This window comes from Musca autumnalis, unplaced genomic scaffold, assembly GCF_047663935.1.
Source record: "Musca autumnalis isolate F117 unplaced genomic scaffold, ASM4766393v1 scaffold_5, whole genome shotgun sequence".
NCBI classification, from domain to species: Eukaryota; Metazoa; Arthropoda; class Insecta; order Diptera; family Muscidae; genus Musca; species Musca autumnalis.
Genome location: NW_027412088.1, coordinates 56835006 through 56853024, shown reverse-complemented (window position 1 = coordinate 56853024; position 18019 = coordinate 56835006). Strand labels below are relative to the sequence as shown.

The window sequence follows — 18019 nt, the reverse complement described above, 5'->3', positions numbered from 1 at the left end:
TTCCTTATGTTTTCTTTCCATTTCATTGCAAACAATAGGATTACTATGATACCACTTTGGAGCCGGAAGACAATGAGGAAACAAGTTCCAGTAAAATGGTAAATTTAATCAAATATGTTCTTTTTATGAGTTATTTTTAATTATCTTTTCCAAATTTGATTTTTAGGCCTCTTCATCCACACCCGCTGAAGATCCCATCTATTTTGCCTCTTCAACAAATCCACCTACCCAAACCACCACACAATCGTCCTCATCACCCGCTGTCTCAACCACACAGGAATTACCCTCTACAACATCAGCTGTACCAGATTATATTGAACCTGTGGTGGAAAATACCCCACCCATGATCAAGTCGAGATTACAAAAATTGGCTGTCACCTCTGGAAAATCCTTTAAATTTGCCATTCCCGATGATACTTTCTACGATACCGAAGATATGACCAATTTACGTTTGGAATTGACCGATAAGGAAGGTCGTGAATTGAAATCGAATTCATGGTTGCAATTTAATGCCGAAACCAAGGAAGTTTATGGATTGTAAGTAGTAGCAATTATATTAACAAAATATTGCTTGCGAACATTTTGGCTTGACCTGTACGAGAAATGTGTTCCCTACTAGTTACAAAAGTGGAATCTATAGAAGACTCATTCTGGACGACCCCTTGAGAAAGCCTTTTGTTTATAAAAGAACCCTTTAGAAGATATATTATTTAAAGACTCCTTAGTAGTTATCGTGTCTATAGTGGACCTCTCTTGGCGATCTTGTATAATCTGAAAACCAATTTATAAGGTATTATGTCCTCAAAATACGCCTTTAAAAGGTGTTCTACTTGTATAATACTATTTTAAGAGGTCTTCTATTTGCAAAAGACTCTTTATAAGGCCCTCTATCTAAAGAAGGCTCCTTTATAAGATTTTAACTCTGTAGAAGTCCCTTTAAATAGGCCTTTTATTTGTAGAAAACCTCTTCAAGGGCTCTATCTTGCTATACAACACCAGTTAGGAAGTCGCCCATATGTAGAAGTCCCCATTAGCAGGACCTCTATCTGTAAAAGATCCAATTAGGACGTAGTATATCTGTAGAACACCTTCTTATATATAATTCAATTTAGTATCATTAGAAGACCTCTTTAGGAGATCTTGTATCCACATAAGACCTTTAATGAGGCCTTATATCTATGGAAGTTCCCTTTAGGAGGTCTATAGAAGTTTTCTTATAGAGGTTCCTTTAGAATTTCTATAACAGTTTTCTTATAGAGGAATTTTATGTATCAACAGGTGAAGATCCTTTTAGAAGGTCTTTTGTCTGCAGAAACCCCCTTGAGGTGGTCTTATTAATAAAAGTCTTATTAAAACCTCAGTAAGAGGTCTTATATGTATTAAAGACACATCTAGTAGGTCTTAGGATATCTTCTATCTGTAGAATGTCCCTTTAGAAGGTCTTCTATTTGTTGAATGTCCCTTTAGGAGATCTTGTATCATAGAAGAACCCTTTAGGAGGTCTTCTATCGTAGAGGAACTCCTCTCCTCTATGTGCAGAAGACCCATTTAGGAGGTATTAATCTATATAATACCTTCTTAGGTAAACTATTATAAACAGCATCATTCTTTAGGTGTTCTTGTATGCACAGAGTGCCCATTGAGGATATAGTCTATCATTCGAAGATCTCTTTGGGAGTTATTGTATCCACTGAAGACCTATTTATGAGGCCTTATCCGGAGAAATTTGCTTAAAGAGGTGTTTTAATTATAGGCGACCTCTTTAGGATACGATCATTTAACTATAAAATACCTCTTTTAGGATGAACCTATAAGAGAACCTGTTGGAAGGTATTTTATTAAAAGAAACCCCATTTTGGAAACCTCCCTATAAAATACCACTTTAGGATGTCTTATATTTTTGGAAGTCCCCTTCAGAATGTCTGCTATATGTAGAAGATCCATTTCCATATAGAAGATCTCATTAGCAGATATATCCACACCCTTTAACAGATCTTCTAGTTAACCTTTAATAGATATCTTATTTGTAGAATATCTCAAGGAGGTCTTCTATCTTAAGGAGCTTAACATTTAGGAAATATTTCATCTGTAGAATAAATTTAGATGGATTTAATCATAAAGGCACCATTGGAAGGAAGGTATTCCTTTGCGTTTCAGTTTCCTTTTTTTATACCCTCAGCATTTATGCTAACGGGGGTATATACATTTTCATACGGGCAAAACGTTCCTCCTCGAAATAATGGTTTTAGACCCCAAGTATGTTTGGACGAAATGCGTTTCAGACAATTTGGAGTTGATTTAGCCATGTCCGTCCGTCTGTATGTCTGTCTGGTGCGCACGATAACTCTCGAATGAATGAGCCGATTTGGTGCAAAATTTGGCTTTCGTAATATTTTGTAAAAACTTAATTTAAGTTCGAAGATGGGCCATATCGGTTCACTCCTTCAGGTACCTCCCGCACAAAACTTCGGAAATGTTCGGAAAATTTGTGCGCACGATAACTCCTGAAGGGAGTGGCCGATTTGGTCCATACTTTGTATAGCGTAGACTTTCTACCAGAATAATATGAGGTTCAAATATGAACTCAATCGGTCCACCCCTTCGGGTACCTCCCACACAAAATTTCGGAAAAGTTCAGTTTAGGACCTGCTCTCGAATCGCTTTGTTTTTTGTTGTAGCAACTTCATTCACTGCCCCCCATACGACGGTACAAGTTTCATCAGGGGCAAGTCCACACTTCCTGAGTTCAGAAATGTTCGGAAAAATTGTGCGCACGATAACTATGGATGGGTGTGAGCGATTTGGTCCATACTTTACACATCCTAATATATTTACCAGATATAGATCAGGTTCGAATATGGTCTATATTTGTTTTGTTCAGTCCTTCGGGTACCTCCCCCACAAAATTTTGGATAAATTTACTTTAGGACCTGTTTTCGAATCACTTTGATTTTTGTTGACGCATCTTGCATTATCTGTCTCAATTAAGACAGTAAACGTTTTTTTTTTTCAGGGGCAAGTCCATACTTCTTGATAAAACAACCCGAAAGTTAAAAAAAAACCTATGGCACCATATGTAGTGGCTGCAGAGCTCGAACCGAATACTGCGTTCGTCCACACTTTGGATATCGTAATATTTCTTCGAATATTAGATGAAATTCGATGGTAGTGCTTATAGGTCCACTGCTTCCGGTTCCTCTCCCACAAATGTTTGAAAATACATATTTGTTGTTGGAGGATCCTTTGGACATTTTACTGAAGGTTTCCCTAGTAGCCCGATATTATGCTTTTCGTATGCTAGTATGGTACAAAAGCCCTATCTATCGATACCCCCGCAAATTTTTGAGCATTAATCCAATCCATATTTCTGTCGGTTCATACGCCCATACATTTTTTTTTTTTTTGGAAAATAAAGTATTTCAATCCACACAGTCTGTTGTCCGACCGATACTTTTTTACTTGTTTAACTATAAAATACCTCTTTTAGGATGAACCTGTAAGAGAACCCGTTGGAAGGTATTTTATTAAAAGAAGACCTCTGTTGAAGGACTTATATCAACAGAAAACCCATTTTGGAAACCTTCTCTCTATAAAATACCACTACTACATGTAGAAGACCCATTTAGGATGCATTACATATGTATATAGAATATCTCATTAGCAGGTATTATATCCACAATATACACCCTTTAACAGATCTTCTATTTAACCTTTAATAGATATCTTATTTATAGAATATCTTAAGGAGATCTTCTATCTTTAGAAGCTTAACATTTAGGAAATATTTAATCTGTAGAATAAATTTATAAGGATTTAATCGGAAGAATTTCTATTTTCTTTATTAAATATGTTTGTTACCAGTCATTGGCCTCCGAACCTCTTTCGTTACATTGAACACTAAATAATCACGGTTTCTATCATATTTTTTTCTCGTATTCGGGAGTAATTTAACCGTTGCCCTCAATATTCCCAATTCTGTACAAACGCTGCATTGCTTTGGGTGGTAAAGTCACCGTTTGGTCCGCCTATTAACCTGTTGAGTTTAATTGTGAATTCTTTCATAGCTCTTGGGACTTCAGTGTTAGTACGCCGAAGCTCATCGCATTAGTTCTACCGCCTCTGCTGATAAGTTGGTCTTATTTTGGGTATTGGACCAGCTGTCTGCGGCAGTGATAATGTCGCGGAATGTTCTGCCTAATTGTTCAAAATAATGTGGAGTTCGGAGGTTACGAAGGCAACTTTCACAAAGCCTAAAAGTAGCCTAACTTTTGTGGCTTATAGTAAAACATTTTCTTTGGGTAGCGAATATTTTGGCATGAATTTAAAAACTCCACCTTTGGATAAATACAAAGTCGGTTACGAGTACCACTTCGAATTCACTAGATCGAAAATATACTTTCATTGGTGAAATTCTTATCAAAATGGTCACAACGTCTAATAAATAAAAGTCAAAGGTTGCGTTGAATCGTCACATGTCCTGGTGAACGTCAGAGTAGGACGCTTATGTACTCTACACTATGGACTATAATAAAACCCATGGCTCCCATAATGACGGTCATAACTCACGGGTGCCACCGCGTTGTAATGGTATGCACACCCGCTTTGCACGCCGAATGCCGGGTTCCATTTCAACGGTGGCAAAACACCCCAAAGTGCAATGTTGGCGACATTTCCTGTGAATTTCAGCCAAGTAAAGCGTCTCTACATGTGGTGTTGTTGTAGCAGCATATGAACCTACTTAGAAGCATAGGCTTAATGCTGACCGAAACACAGTGGTTTCGGGTCAATCCGGTACGAAAGAACTCGCTGCAGTGAGATTGCTACAAGGGGTGTCGTAAGACACGCCATTCGGACTCGGAAATAAACAGTAGGTTCCATGTCGTTGAGCTAATATGAATAGGGTTCGACTCATTGATATGAGAGAAGTCTACCTTGTCGCTTCTGGGATGCTTGTGGAACAATTATAACTAACGGCCTTACTCCGTTGAGCTTCTTTAGATCCTTTGAACCATTATCTCACATAATTAATACCATTTTTTTCTTTTAATCTTCCTTCAAGGCCCTTGGATGATTCTGTATCGAAATGGCAATATCGTCTAACTGCCACTGACTCTGGCAATGAATCGGTTGTGGAAACATTTGAAATTTCAGTACAACAACATCGCGGTGTGAGGACTGTCAATCATGAAGTAAATATTGCAGTGAAAATCAATGAAAAGAATATGCACTACATTGACTGGCAAATGAAACTCATCAAAGGTAAGACACAAACAACGCATCATTTTTTAGAATAACATAATTACAAACTAAATTTATTCTTCTTCTTCTTCCCTACCAGCAATTGCAACAACACTTGGTGACGAGAACACCAGTTCAATTGTAGTGCGTGAAATTCGTGCCAATCCCCAGGATCCCTCAATTGCCACCTTGGTGTACTTCAATGAAACTCTACCGACCAGCGAATGTCCAGAAACGGAATTGAATAATTTGGTTAAACGTTTGGATGCCAATCGTCTAAGTGATTTGGTATATCCCACATTGGGTGTTAAATCTATTACCGGCCAATTGATTGGACCGTGCCAGAAGTTGGCGGCAAAACCAAAGACACCAACAATTAGTGTGAAAAATTCTCCACCCGTACCACGCAATCAGGTGGATCGTGTTGTGGCCACTGCAGGTCATTTATTGGTTTACAAAGTACCCAGTGACACATTCTTTGATGATGGTAAAATTACACTGAGCCTAAAGACCAAGGATCACAAGGAACTAAGCCCCACCCATTGGTTACAATTCGATTCGAAAAATGAAGAATTCTATGGTATTCCCAAACCGGCTGATGTTGGTCCCGAAGAATATATGTTGGAAGCTGAAGATACGGCTGGCCTAACAGCCACCGATGCTTTGGTGGTTTTAGTTAATCCTGCACCCAAGAAGGAGTTCAGTGTTTATTTCAAGGCATCACTGGGTGTTAAACATGAAAATTTCCATGCCGATTTGCAGCGTAAATTTGTTGAGCGTATTGCCCAACTTTTCGGAGATGCCTCGGCCCAAAATATACAGATACGTTCAGTGAATCCCATACATGATACCGACAGTACGGCGATAAGTTTCTATAATACCACACTATATAAAATGCATAATCGTTGCCCCGAAGAAGAAATTGAAGCAGTACGCAGTGTTTATCTACAGGATGGCGGTATGCGTGATCGTGTGAGAAAAGCTTTGGGCTCTGAATTGAATATTACCAATATTCAAATGTATTCATTGTCGTGTAATGGTAAGTGGACACACCCTTCGAGATGCATTTTTGGTTATTATTTAAAATTTGTGTTTTTTTTTTGATTTCAGAACAAACGAATATTATCCATCGCGATTATGTACCCGCAAAACCCGATGAACCACTACTGAAGTCAACCTTCTCCGATGATTATTTGTACACCATAATCCTGCCAGCAATTATTATTGTATCAATGATTCTAATAGCATCGATTATTGCCTGCTGTCTGCATCGTAGGAGACGCAAGAGCGGCAAGATGGAATTGGGTAAGTTTTTTTAAAAATATGATAACTACAAATTACCAACCACTTAGTTGTATTTAAAAGTTTTGTAACACAAGGAATCGTTTTAATTCAAAGTAGTAGTTTTGCCCAGAGACGAATAAGTCTCTTATAAGATTATAATCAGCTTTTAATCACTAGTTGGCAAATTATGACCAAACAAAAGTTACCCATGTAGTGGTCTATTACGTATTAGAGATCCCCTAATGCAGGGTGGCAGGTGAACTTGTTTTGCACTTAGGTTATCAACTGTATTAGAACGGAGCCTCGTTAATACCTGGACATCTCAACGCCGTACAGACTTAGTTGTTAAGTCCTTGCCATGAAACTGGAGGGCTATGCCATAGTGGTCTTCCATTCTACCATTAACTCGATGACGCATGGATTCGATTACAAATAAAGAAAAAATAACCTCAAAACTGAAAGAGGACAAAAATGCAACGTCCACGTCTGTGGAAACCCAGCCAACGATAGACGGGACGGTAGTTTTGGGAGGGGACGGACTAAATGTACCCTGTCTAGAAGTTGTCAAGGAAGGTCTGGCTGAACAAAACGGACAACTTCTAGCCTTACTGAAGCGGACGGTGGCAGAAGCGCCCTCTCTTTCAGAAAGGGTCTACAGAAGCACCCTTTTTTCAGAAAGGGTCATTCTTTCAGAAAGGGTATATAGAAGCACCCTTTCATTCAGAAAGGGTCTACAGAAGTACCCTTTCATTCAGAAAGGGTCTACAGAAGTACCCTTTCATTCAGAAAGGGTCTACAGAAGTACCCTTTCATTCAGAAAGGGTCTATAGAAGTACCCTTTCATTCAGAAAGGGTCTATAGCGGTTCCCTTTTTTCAGAAAGTGTTTAAGGAGGCACCCTTTCTTTCAGAAAGGGTCTATAGCGGTTCCCTTTTTCAGAAAGTGTTTAAAGAGGCACCCTTTCTTTCAGAAAGGGTCTGTACAAGCACCCTTTCTTTTAGAAAGGGTCTACAGAAGCACCCTTTCATTCAGAAAGGGTCTACAGAAGTACCCTTTCATTCAGAAAGGGTCTATAGAAGTACCCTTTCATTCAGAAAGGGTCTATAGAAACGCCCTTTCTTTCAGAAAGGGCCTATAGAAGCACCCTTTCATTCAGAAAGGGTCTACAGAAGTACCCTTTCATTTAGAAAGGGTATACAGAAGCTCCCTTTCATTCAGAAAGGGTCTACAGAAGTACCCTTTCTTTCAGAAGGGGTCTATAGAGGCACGCTTCCTTTCAGAAAGGGTATACAGAAGCTCCCTTTCATTCAGAAAGGGTCTACAGAAGTACCCTTTCTTTTAGAAGGGGTCTATAGAGGCACCCTTCCTTTCAGAAAGGGTCTGAGGAAGAACTCATTATTTCAGAAAAGGTCTACAGAAGCATCCTTTCTTTCAGAAAGGGTCTATAGAAACATACCTTCTTTCAGAAAGGGTCTATAGAAGTACCCTTCCTATCAGAAAGGGTCTATAGAAGTACTCTTCCTATCGGAAAGGGTCTATAGAAGTACCCTTCCTATCAGAAAGGGTCTATAGAAGTACCCTTCCTTTCAGAAAGGGTCTATAGAAGTACCCTTCCTTTCAGAAAGGGTCTATAGAAGCACCCTTCCTTTCAGAAAGGGTCTATAGAAGCACCCTTTCTTTCAGAAAGGCTCTATAGAAGCACCCTTTCTTACAGAAGGGGTCTATAAAGGTTCAATTTTTTTCAGAAAGTGTTTAAAGAGGCACCCTTTCTTTCTCTTTATTTCAGAAACACCCTTTCTATCGGAAAGGGTCTACAGAAGCACCCTTTCATTCAGAAAGGGTCTACAGAAGTACCCTTTCATTCAGAAAGGGTATACAGAAGCTCCCTTTCATTCAGAAAGCGTCTACAGAAGTACCCTTTCTTTCAGAAGGGGTCTATAGAGGCACCCTTTCATTCAGAAAGGTATACAGAAGTACCCTTTCATTCAGAAAGGGTCTATAGAAACGACCTTTCTTTCAGAAAGGGTCTATAGAAGCACCCTTTCATTCAGAAAGGGTCTACAGAAGTACCCTTTCATTCAGAAAGGGTATACAGAAGCTCCCTTTCATTCAGAAAGGGTCTACAGAAGTACCCTTTCTTTCAGAAGGGGTCTATAGAGGCACCCTTTCATTCAGAAAGGGTCTACAGAAGTACCCTTTCATTCAGAAAGGGTGTACAGAAGCTCCCTTTCATTCAGAAAGGGTCTACAGAAGCACCCTTTCTTTCAGAAAGGGTCTATAGCGGTTCCCTTTCTTTCAGAAAGTGTTTAAAGAGGCACCCTTTCTTTCAGAAAGGGTCTGTACAAGCACCCTTTCTTTTAGAAAGGGTCTACAGAAGCACCCTTTCATTCAGAAAGGGTCTACAGAAGTACCCTTTCATTCAGAAAGGGTCTATAGAAGTACCCTTTCATTCAGAAAGGGTCTATAGAAACGCCCTTTCTTTCAGAAAGGGTCTATAGAAGCACCCTTTCATTCAGAAAGGGTCTACAGAAGTACCCTTTCATTCAGAAAGGGTATACAGAAGCTCCCTTTCATTCAGAAAGGATCGGAAGAAAAACTCATTATTTCAGGAAGGGACTATAGAAGCTCCCTTCCTATCAGAAAGGGTCTATAGAAGTACCCTTCCTTTCAGAAATGGTCTATAGAAGCACCCTTTATTTCAGAAAGGGACTATAGAAGCTCCCTTTCTTTCAGAAAGGATCGGAAGAAAAACTCATTATTTCAGAAAGGGACTATAGAAGCTCCCTTTCTTTCAGAAAGGATCGGAAGAAAAACTCATTATTTCAGGAAGGGACTATAGAAGCTCCCTTTCTTTCAGAAAGGATCTGAAGAAAAAGTCATTATTTCAGAAAGGGACTATAGAAGCACCCTTTCTTTGAGAAAGGATCTGAAAAAGCACCCTTTCTTTGAGAAAGGATCTGAAAAAGCACCCTTTCTTTCAGAAAGATTCTGAAAAAGCACCCTTTCTTTGAGAAAGGATCTGAAAAAGCTCCCTTTCTTTGTGAAAGGGTTTGAAGAAGCACCCTTTCTTTCAGGCAGGTCTATAGAAGCATCCTTTCTTTCAGAAACGTTCTATAGAAGCACCCTTTCTTTCAGAAATGATCTGAAGAATCACCCTTCCTTTCAGAAAGGGTCTGAAGAAGAACTCATTATTTCAGAAAGGGTCTACAGAAGCATCCTTTCTTTCAGAAAGGGTCTATAGAAACATACCTTCTTTCAGAAAGGGTCTATAGAAGTACCCTTCCTTTCAGAAAGGGTCTGTAGAAGCACCATTCCTTTCAGAAAGGGTCTATAGAAGCACCCTTTCTTTCAGAAAGACACTATAGAAGCACCCTTTCTTACAGAAGGGGTCTATAAAGGTTCAATTTTTTTCAGAAAGTGTTTAAAGAGGCACCCTTTCTTTCTCTTTATTTCAGAAACACCCTTTCTATCGGAAAGGGTCTACAGAAGCACCCTTTCATTCAGAAAGGGTCTACAGAAGTACCCTTTCATTCAGAAAGGGTATACAGAAGCTCCCTTTCATTCAGAAAGCGTCTACAGAAGTACCCTTTCTTTCAGAAGGGGTCTATAGAGTCACCCTTTCATTCAGAAAGGTATACAGAAGTACCCTTTCATTCAGAAAGGGTCTATAGAAACTACCTTTCTTTCAGAAAGGGTCTATAGAAGCACCCTTTCATTCAGAAAGGGTCTACAGAAGTACCCTTTCATTCAGAAAGGGTATACAGAAGCTCCCTTTCATTCAGAAAGGGTCTACAGAAGTACCCTTTCTTTCAGAAGGGGTCTATAGAGGCACCCTTTCATTCAGAAAGGGTCTACAGAAGTACCCTTTCATTCAGAAAGGGTATACAGAAGCTCCCTTTCATTCAGAAAGGGTCTACAGAAGCACCCTTTCTTTCAGAAAGGGTCTATAGCGGTTCCCTTTTTTCAGAAAGTGTTTAAAGAGGCACCCTTTCTTTCAGAAAGGGTCTGTACAAGCACCCTTTCTTTTAGAAAGGGTCTACAGAAGCACCCTTTCATTCAGAAAGGGTCTACAGAAGTACCCTTTCATTCAGAAAGGGTCTATAGAAGTACCCTTTCATTCAGAAAGGGTCTATAGAAACGCCCTTTCTTTCAGAAAGGGTCTATAGAAGCACCCTTTCATTCAGAAAGGGTCTACAGAAGTACCCTTTCATTCAGAAAGGGTATACAGAAGCTCCCTTTCATTCAGAAAGGATCGGAAGAAAAACTCATTATTTCAGGAAGGGACTATAGAAGCTCCCTTCCTATCAGAAAGGGTCTATAGAAGTACCCTTCCTTTCAGAAATGGTCTATAGAAGCACCCTTTATTTCAGAAAGGGACTATAGAAGCTCCCTTTCTTTCAGAAAGGATCGGAAGAAAAACTCATTATTTCAGAAAGGGACTATAGAAGCTCCCTTTCTTTCAGAAAGGATCGGAAGAAAAACTCATTATTTCAGGAAGGGACTATAGAAGCTCCCTTTCTTTCAGAAAGGATCTGAAGAAAAAGTCATTATTTCAGAAAGGGACTATAGAAGCACCCTTTCTTTGAGAAAGGATCTGAAAAAGCACCCTTTCTTTGAGAAAGGATCTGAAAAAGCACCCTTTCTTTGAGAAAGGATCTGAAAAAGCACCCTTTCTTTGAGAAAGGATCTGAAAAAGCACCCTTTCTTTGAGAAAGGATCTGAAAAAGCACCCTTTCTTTCAGAAAGATTCTGAAAAAGCACCCTTTCTTTGAGAAAGGATCTGAAAAAGCTCCCTTTCTTTGTGAAAGGGTTTGAAGAAGCACCCTTTCTTTCAGGCAGGTCTATAGAAGCATCCTTTCTTTCAGAAACGTTCTATAGAAGCACCCTTTCTTTCAGAAATGATCTGAAGAATCACCCTTCCTTTCAGAAAGGGTCTGAAGAAGAACTCATTATTTCAGAAAGGGTCTACAGAAGCATCCTTTCTTTCAGAAAGGGTCTATAGAAACATACCTTCTTTCAGAAAGGGTCTATAGAAGTACCCTTCCTTTCAGAAAGGGTCTGTAGAAGCACCATTCCTTTCAGAAAGGGTCTATAGAAGCACCCTTTCTTTCAGAAAGACTCTATAGAAGCACCCTTTCTTACAGAAGGGGTCTATAGAGGTTCCCTTTTTCAGAAAGTGTTTAAAGAGGCACCCTTTCTTTCTCTTTATTTCAGAAAGGGTATATAGAAACACCCTTTCTATCAGAGAGGGTCTACAGAAGCATCCTTTCTTACAGAAAGGGTCTATAGAAGCACCCTTTATTTCAGAAAGGGACTATAGAAGCTCCCTTTCTTTCAGAAAGGATCTGAAGAAAAACTCATTATTTCAGGAAGGGACTATAGAAGCTCCCTTTCTTTCAGAAAGGAGCTGAAGAAAAACTCATTATTTCAGAAAGGGACTATAGAAGCACCCATTCTTTCATAAAGGATCTTAAAAAGCACCCTTTTTTTTAGAAAGATTCTGAAAAAGCACCCTTTCTTTCAGAAAGGATCTGAAAAAGCACCCTTTCTTTGTGAAAGGGTCTGAAGAAGCACCCTTTCTTTCAGGAAGGGTCTATAGAAACGCCCTTTCTTTCAGGAAGGGTCTATAGAAACGCTCTTTCTTTCAGGAAGGATCTATAGAAACACCCTTTCTATCAGAAAGGCCTACAGAACCATCCTTTCTATCAGAAAGTTCTATAGAAGCATCCTTTCTTTCAGAAACTTTCTATAGAAGCACCCTTTCTTTCAGAAATGATCTGAAGAATCACCCATTCAGAAAGGATCTGAAGAAGCACCCTTTATTTCAGAAAGGGTCTATAGAAGCACCCTTTCTTTCAGAAATGATCTGAAGGATCACCCTTTCTTTCAGAAAGGATCTGAAGAAGCACCCTCTATTTCAGAAAGGGTCTATAGAAGCACCCTTTCTTTCAGAAAGGATCTGAAGAAGTACTCTTTGTTTCAGAAACGGTCTATAGAAGCACCCTTTCTTTCAGAGAGGATCGGAAGAGGCACTCTCTATTTCAGAAAGGGTCTACAGAAACATACTTTCTTTCAGAAAGGGTCTATAGAAGTACCCTTCCTTTCAGAAAGGGTCTGAAGAAGAACTCATTATTTCAGAAAGGGTCTATAGAAGCACCCTTCCTTTCAGAAAGGGTCTATAGAAGCACCCTTCCTTTCAGAAAGAGTCTATAGAAGCACCCTGCCTTTCAGAAAGGGTATGAAGAAGAACTCATTATTTCAGAAAGGGACTATATAAGCACCCTTTCTTTCCGAAAGGATCTGAAGAAGCACCCTTTCTTTCTGAAAGGGTCTGAAAAAGCACCCTTTCTTTTAGAAAGGATCTATAGAAACACCCTTTCTATCAGAAAGGTCTATAGAAACACCCTTTCTATCAGAAAGGTCTGCAGAAGCATCCTTTGTTTCAGAAACGTTCTATAGAAGCACCCTTTCTTTCAGAAATGATCTGAAGAATCACCCTTTCTTTCAGAAAGGATTTGAAGAAGCACCCTTTATTTCAGAAAGGGTCTGAAGAAGCACACTTTATTTCAGAAACGGTCTATAGAAGCGCCCTTTCTTTCTGAATGGATCTGAAAAAGCACTCTTTATTTCTGAAAGGGTCCATAGAAAAACCCTTTCTATCAGTAAGAGTCTACAGAAGCATCCTTTCTTAATGAAAGGTTCTATAGAAGCACCCTTTCTTTCAGAAATGATCTGAAGAAGTACCCTTTGTTTCAGAAACGGTCTATAGAAGCGCCCTTTCTTTCAGAAAGGATCTGAAGAAGCACTCTTTATTTCAGAAACGGTCTATAGAAGCACCCTTACTTTCAGAGAGGATCTGAAGAAGTACCCTTTCTTTCAGATATTATCGATAAAATCTACATATTGCTAATCCCTCATTTCATGTTCCTTTCTTTGCAGGTGATGAAGAAGAACGTAAATCTTTCCGTACCAAAGGTATACCTGTTATATTCCAAGATGAACTTGATGAGAAACCTGAAATTGGTAATAAGAGTCCTATTATCTTAAAGAATGAAAAGCCGCCATTATTACCACCTTCCTATAATACCTCAAATATGAATGGTAAGTTATTTCTAGTTGCCATTGCCTGCACTGAGACCCACACCTTTCCCCCATTTGCACGTAGTAGTAGTTGTTGTAAAAATCATTAAAGTAATCAAGTTTAATTTTAGGTGATAATGATTGTGATGAATATGTGCCACCACCAGCTGTTGTAGTGGGTGGTCGGGAGGCTAGAGGGAAATCACCGGCAACACCATCATATCGTAAACCCCCACCATATGTATCGCCATAAATGTTAAGGAGAGAAAGTCAAGGACAAACTCGTAAGGATGAAGATGATGGAGAAAATGAAAACGATAATAATGATAAGAACACACACATACACACACTTGTCCTTTTGTTACAACAGAACGACAGTAAACAAATAGCAACAACAACAAAAAAACAAATTAAAATATAAGTAAACTAATAGACCCAATAATAATAATAACTAAAACATGGAAAACAACTATGAAATACATATATGTGTAATAAATGAAATCCTACAACAAAGCAACAACAAACAAACCAACCAACCAACCAACAAAAACAATAAAATACTTAATAATGAAAAATACTTCTTTACTAAATGAAACAAAAATAAAATCCATACCCACATATTATACAACTAAAAAGTGAATTAATTATAATATACATACATATATGGAATTAAGTGTCAAAATCAGTTATACATACTTACATAGATACAGATGTGAAAATGAAGAAAAAACACAAATGGAACAATAATAACTTATTTAATATGAAGTAAAGCCGAAAAACCGAATGGATAAGTTAAGCGACGATATTTGATGCTAATTGAAATCATTGGAATCACAAATGAGACACAATGATGATAATACTTTGTACTATATATACTTACATACATAATATAAATATATATATTTATTATATTACTATTATTACTGACCATATTTGTAAACAAAAAAAAAATGATGAAGAAGACGAAGAAGAAAAAAGAAACAAATCCAAAAAGAAATACGAAAATATTTTGAAATGAATTTCCACAATTTCGTTCGAAACAAAAAATATCCTTCCACATACCAAGCAAGAAAACAACTTGATTTTGTTTTCCGAATTTTGTAATTGTATTTTGTTTTTGGTATTAATGAAGTGAAGTGCGTTTTTTTTTTTGTGGAAAACAAACGGCAGCATAACCGATCTACTTAATTTATAATTTTATATTATAATTAATATAATGAAATATTTCTTTTTTATTAAATTTATAAAATTATTTTTATAAATTCACCAATGGAAGTCGCTACACCATTTCATGTCATGCTATTCGATTTTGGGGTATTGGCGATATCAGTTTAACATATCTGTGTTAAAATATGATCAATTTAATATCAAATAAAATAGCATTCGCTTGGAAAGTGTATCCGATTTCCCTTGAGATTTGATTATTTCAATTTTTTTAAACTTTATACATAGACTGCATTATGTATTGATTTGTTTGTTTTTTTTTTTAACTCCCTCCCAACACTCCCCTTCGCTTTCTCTAACAAACATTTTTCTTTAACTATATTTTTTACACTTAACTGAAATTAAAACAAAAAGAAAAATGAAGTTAAAGAACGTCAAAAGAGAGAGCGAAAAAGAAAATCCAAAAAATTCTACTGAAAACGAAAAGTATAATGAAGATTTTTTATATTATCATTATTATTATTATATTATCATGTATAAATAAAAACCCAACTATTATTAATTATAATGAATTTAATTTAAGGTTGTTATAAGTTTTGGTTTAAAACGTAACAAATCATAAGAAATAACAAACAAAACATTTTTTTACATAAAGATTGTGCAACACTGAAGTCTTTTTTTAAGAAAAAGAGAATTAAAAAACCTTGTTTTTTGTAAATGTATTCAATACTAATTTTAAGGCAACTTTAGAAATTTAATAGATTTTCCCAAAGTTTGTAATAAATAATCTCGATATTTCACAAAAAAATGAAAAAACAATCTGAAAAAGTATGAATTATTTTTTTATTGGGATTCAAATCAAATTTTTTATATAAACAAGCCGAAAGTGAAGAGCGATAAAGTGGCAAAGAGATACACATGTTTCCAAAAGTGACACATTGCGTAGTAAGGCAACGCTTTAAGATAGAAGCTCAAAAAATGTTTAGGTGTTTGTATACCCTCAGCTTTTGGGCTAACGGAGGAATATATACCTCAAAAGTAATACGATTACAACGTTTAGACCAAATCGGTTTCACTCTTCGAGGGTTATCTTACGTACTACCCAGTTTAGTTAGTGCCAGCAGGCTTTTTTGGTGCTTTGGGTCATTATCTCAAGAAGTAAGGCCTTGCCCCTGAAAAAACATGTACCGTCGTAATGGGGAAAGCGAATACAAGTTGTTATAACAAAAACCAAAGGTATTCGAAGTCCAAATTTTGGACCGATTCGGGGGATCCGTTCGAGAGTTATCGTGCGCTCCAGCCGCTACACATGACGCCATTGGGTTTTTTAAAGCTTTCGGACCATTTTTTCAGGAAGAATTGACTTGACTTGAAAATTGTGTACTGTCGTAATGGAGGCAGCGAATACAAGTTGTTACAAAAAGAAGCAAAACGATTCGAGGGCAGGCCTTAAACTGCACTTTTCCCAAATCTTGTGTGGGAGGTACTCGAAGGGGTGAACCTATATAGTCCATGTTCAAAACTGATCTATGTCCCGTGGAGATATTACGATATGAAAAGTATGTACCAAATCAGTTACTGCCTTTGAGAGTTGTCGTGCGCACCATTTAAGCGGAAGGTTTTGTACTTTTGTGGGGGAGGTACCTGTAGGTCTATTCTGTAACTTTTGTCGATTGAAAAGTTGTTAAAATTTCTTTTGTTTTTGTAACAACTACAAAACAAACAAATGAAATTGTTGTAAAATAAACAATGAGTAAAGTTGTTAAAAATTTACAGAATAGGAGAGGTCCGATATGGTCTATAACTTTGGACAAAATATTATGAAAGCCAAATTTTAGACTGAAATGGCTGATACGTTCGAGAGTTATCGTGTGCTCCAATCACTACACATGGTGCCATAGGGTATACCACAGTGTGGTGTAGGATAGGTAAAGAAATCGATTTTAAAGTAAGGTTTTTTTTTTGGTAAAGTTTTTCATCGGTCTTTGAAGAATTTTCGTGAAAATGCACCTTTGATCCAATACAATTTACGATGGAAACGATAAACGATCGCCATTTTTTATCACCCTAATGTGTAACACATTTTTTATTTAAGTTTAACAAAAATAAGTATTAGACTTATGTATAATGATCCGATCTGATGATCTGATTTCAAGTTTAAAAAAACTACTACGAGGCGAACAGATTTGTCCAAATCGAGCACTTCCTTTGAGAGCCACAGTTGGGCGTTGTAAGATTTTTACAGATTCAGGGTAGTTATCTCAGCCGGTGTGGACTTAGTGTTCGTCAGTCATTTGAGTTGATGCCTGTAGAGATATTTAAAGCTTTTGGGACATATCTCAGGAAGTGTGGAAGTATGGACTTGCGGCCAGAGAAAATTGTGCCGCCATGAAAGGGAAGCTGTAGTGCGGTTCAGTAACTAATTTTTTTAGTTACCGACAAATTTCGTTAAAATTAAAATGCTTATATTAGGGTAACCCTAGTACTACCACATAAAATGCAACAATCTGGCAGCATCATAGCAGTGTTGCATGCATCAGTAGTTTTAAGTTATTATCTCTCTCTACTCATTGTCAGTACACAGTCAGTTAGTTACTTCGCAACCACCAATTAATAGACATCTCATCTGTACATATTTCGTTATAGTTCATTGTTCTTCATAATTAATACTTTATTTCAACTCATAAAACAACTTAAAGTTTTATTCAATAAATGAATTGATTGTTATGTTTAAACATCGTCTTTCATTCAATCGACCACCTCCGTAAGAACATAACAATTTGGCGACGAGGATTTTGGAACAAATATAAGTTTCAACAAGGCTGCGTAATAAGATCAAGACATCGCACACAATAAAAGTTGTGGCAGGAAGATTTTCAAGGAAAACATAAAAACGCACAGGCGCAAGTTCATCAGGAATATTCTAACAAGAATTTTCAAGAAATCTTCAGCGATCAACACTCACACAAACAGTTTGCAGTCTCACATATACAGAAATTTTTTCAGCTCAACACACACACCACTACAACGTTGGGAATTTCATCATTTTTGCAGCGCACACATACAGACATACAACGGCAGCGTCTCTAACAAAATTGTAACGGCTGATAACACACAGACACTAGAACAATCTAGACATGTCGGAACAAGCGAATATTTTACAAATACTTGCGAATCAACAGGATTTGCTCAACAAACTCACACAAATCATCGCTGGACAACAAGGTGCAAACACAGTTTCATCATCAATTCCA

General features: G+C 37.5%; 1 protein-coding gene across 16 annotated transcripts in view; it reads left to right on the top strand.

Annotated features, from left to right (window-relative positions):
- Dg (Dystroglycan) overlaps positions 1-14159 on the top strand; it is a 512976-nt gene extending 498817 nt beyond the window's left edge. For 15 of the 16 annotated variants that reach the window (XM_073955149.1, XM_073955142.1, XM_073955152.1 and 12 more), the window contains 7 exons: positions 39-98; positions 167-537; positions 5060-5259; positions 5339-6277; positions 6349-6543; positions 13461-13622; positions 13733-14159. In XM_073955149.1, coding sequence (XP_073811250.1) covers positions 39-98; positions 167-537; positions 5060-5259; positions 5339-6277; positions 6349-6543; positions 13461-13622; positions 13733-13854 — 2049 coding nt within the window. In that variant the 3' untranslated portion in view covers positions 13855-14159. Of the gene's footprint in view, positions 1-38; positions 99-166; positions 538-5059; positions 5260-5338; positions 6278-6348; positions 6544-13460; positions 13623-13721 lie in introns of all 16 variants that reach the window. The other variant, XM_073955143.1, reaches the window with a different exon arrangement.
- Positions 14160-18019: the final 3860 nt, after the last annotated feature.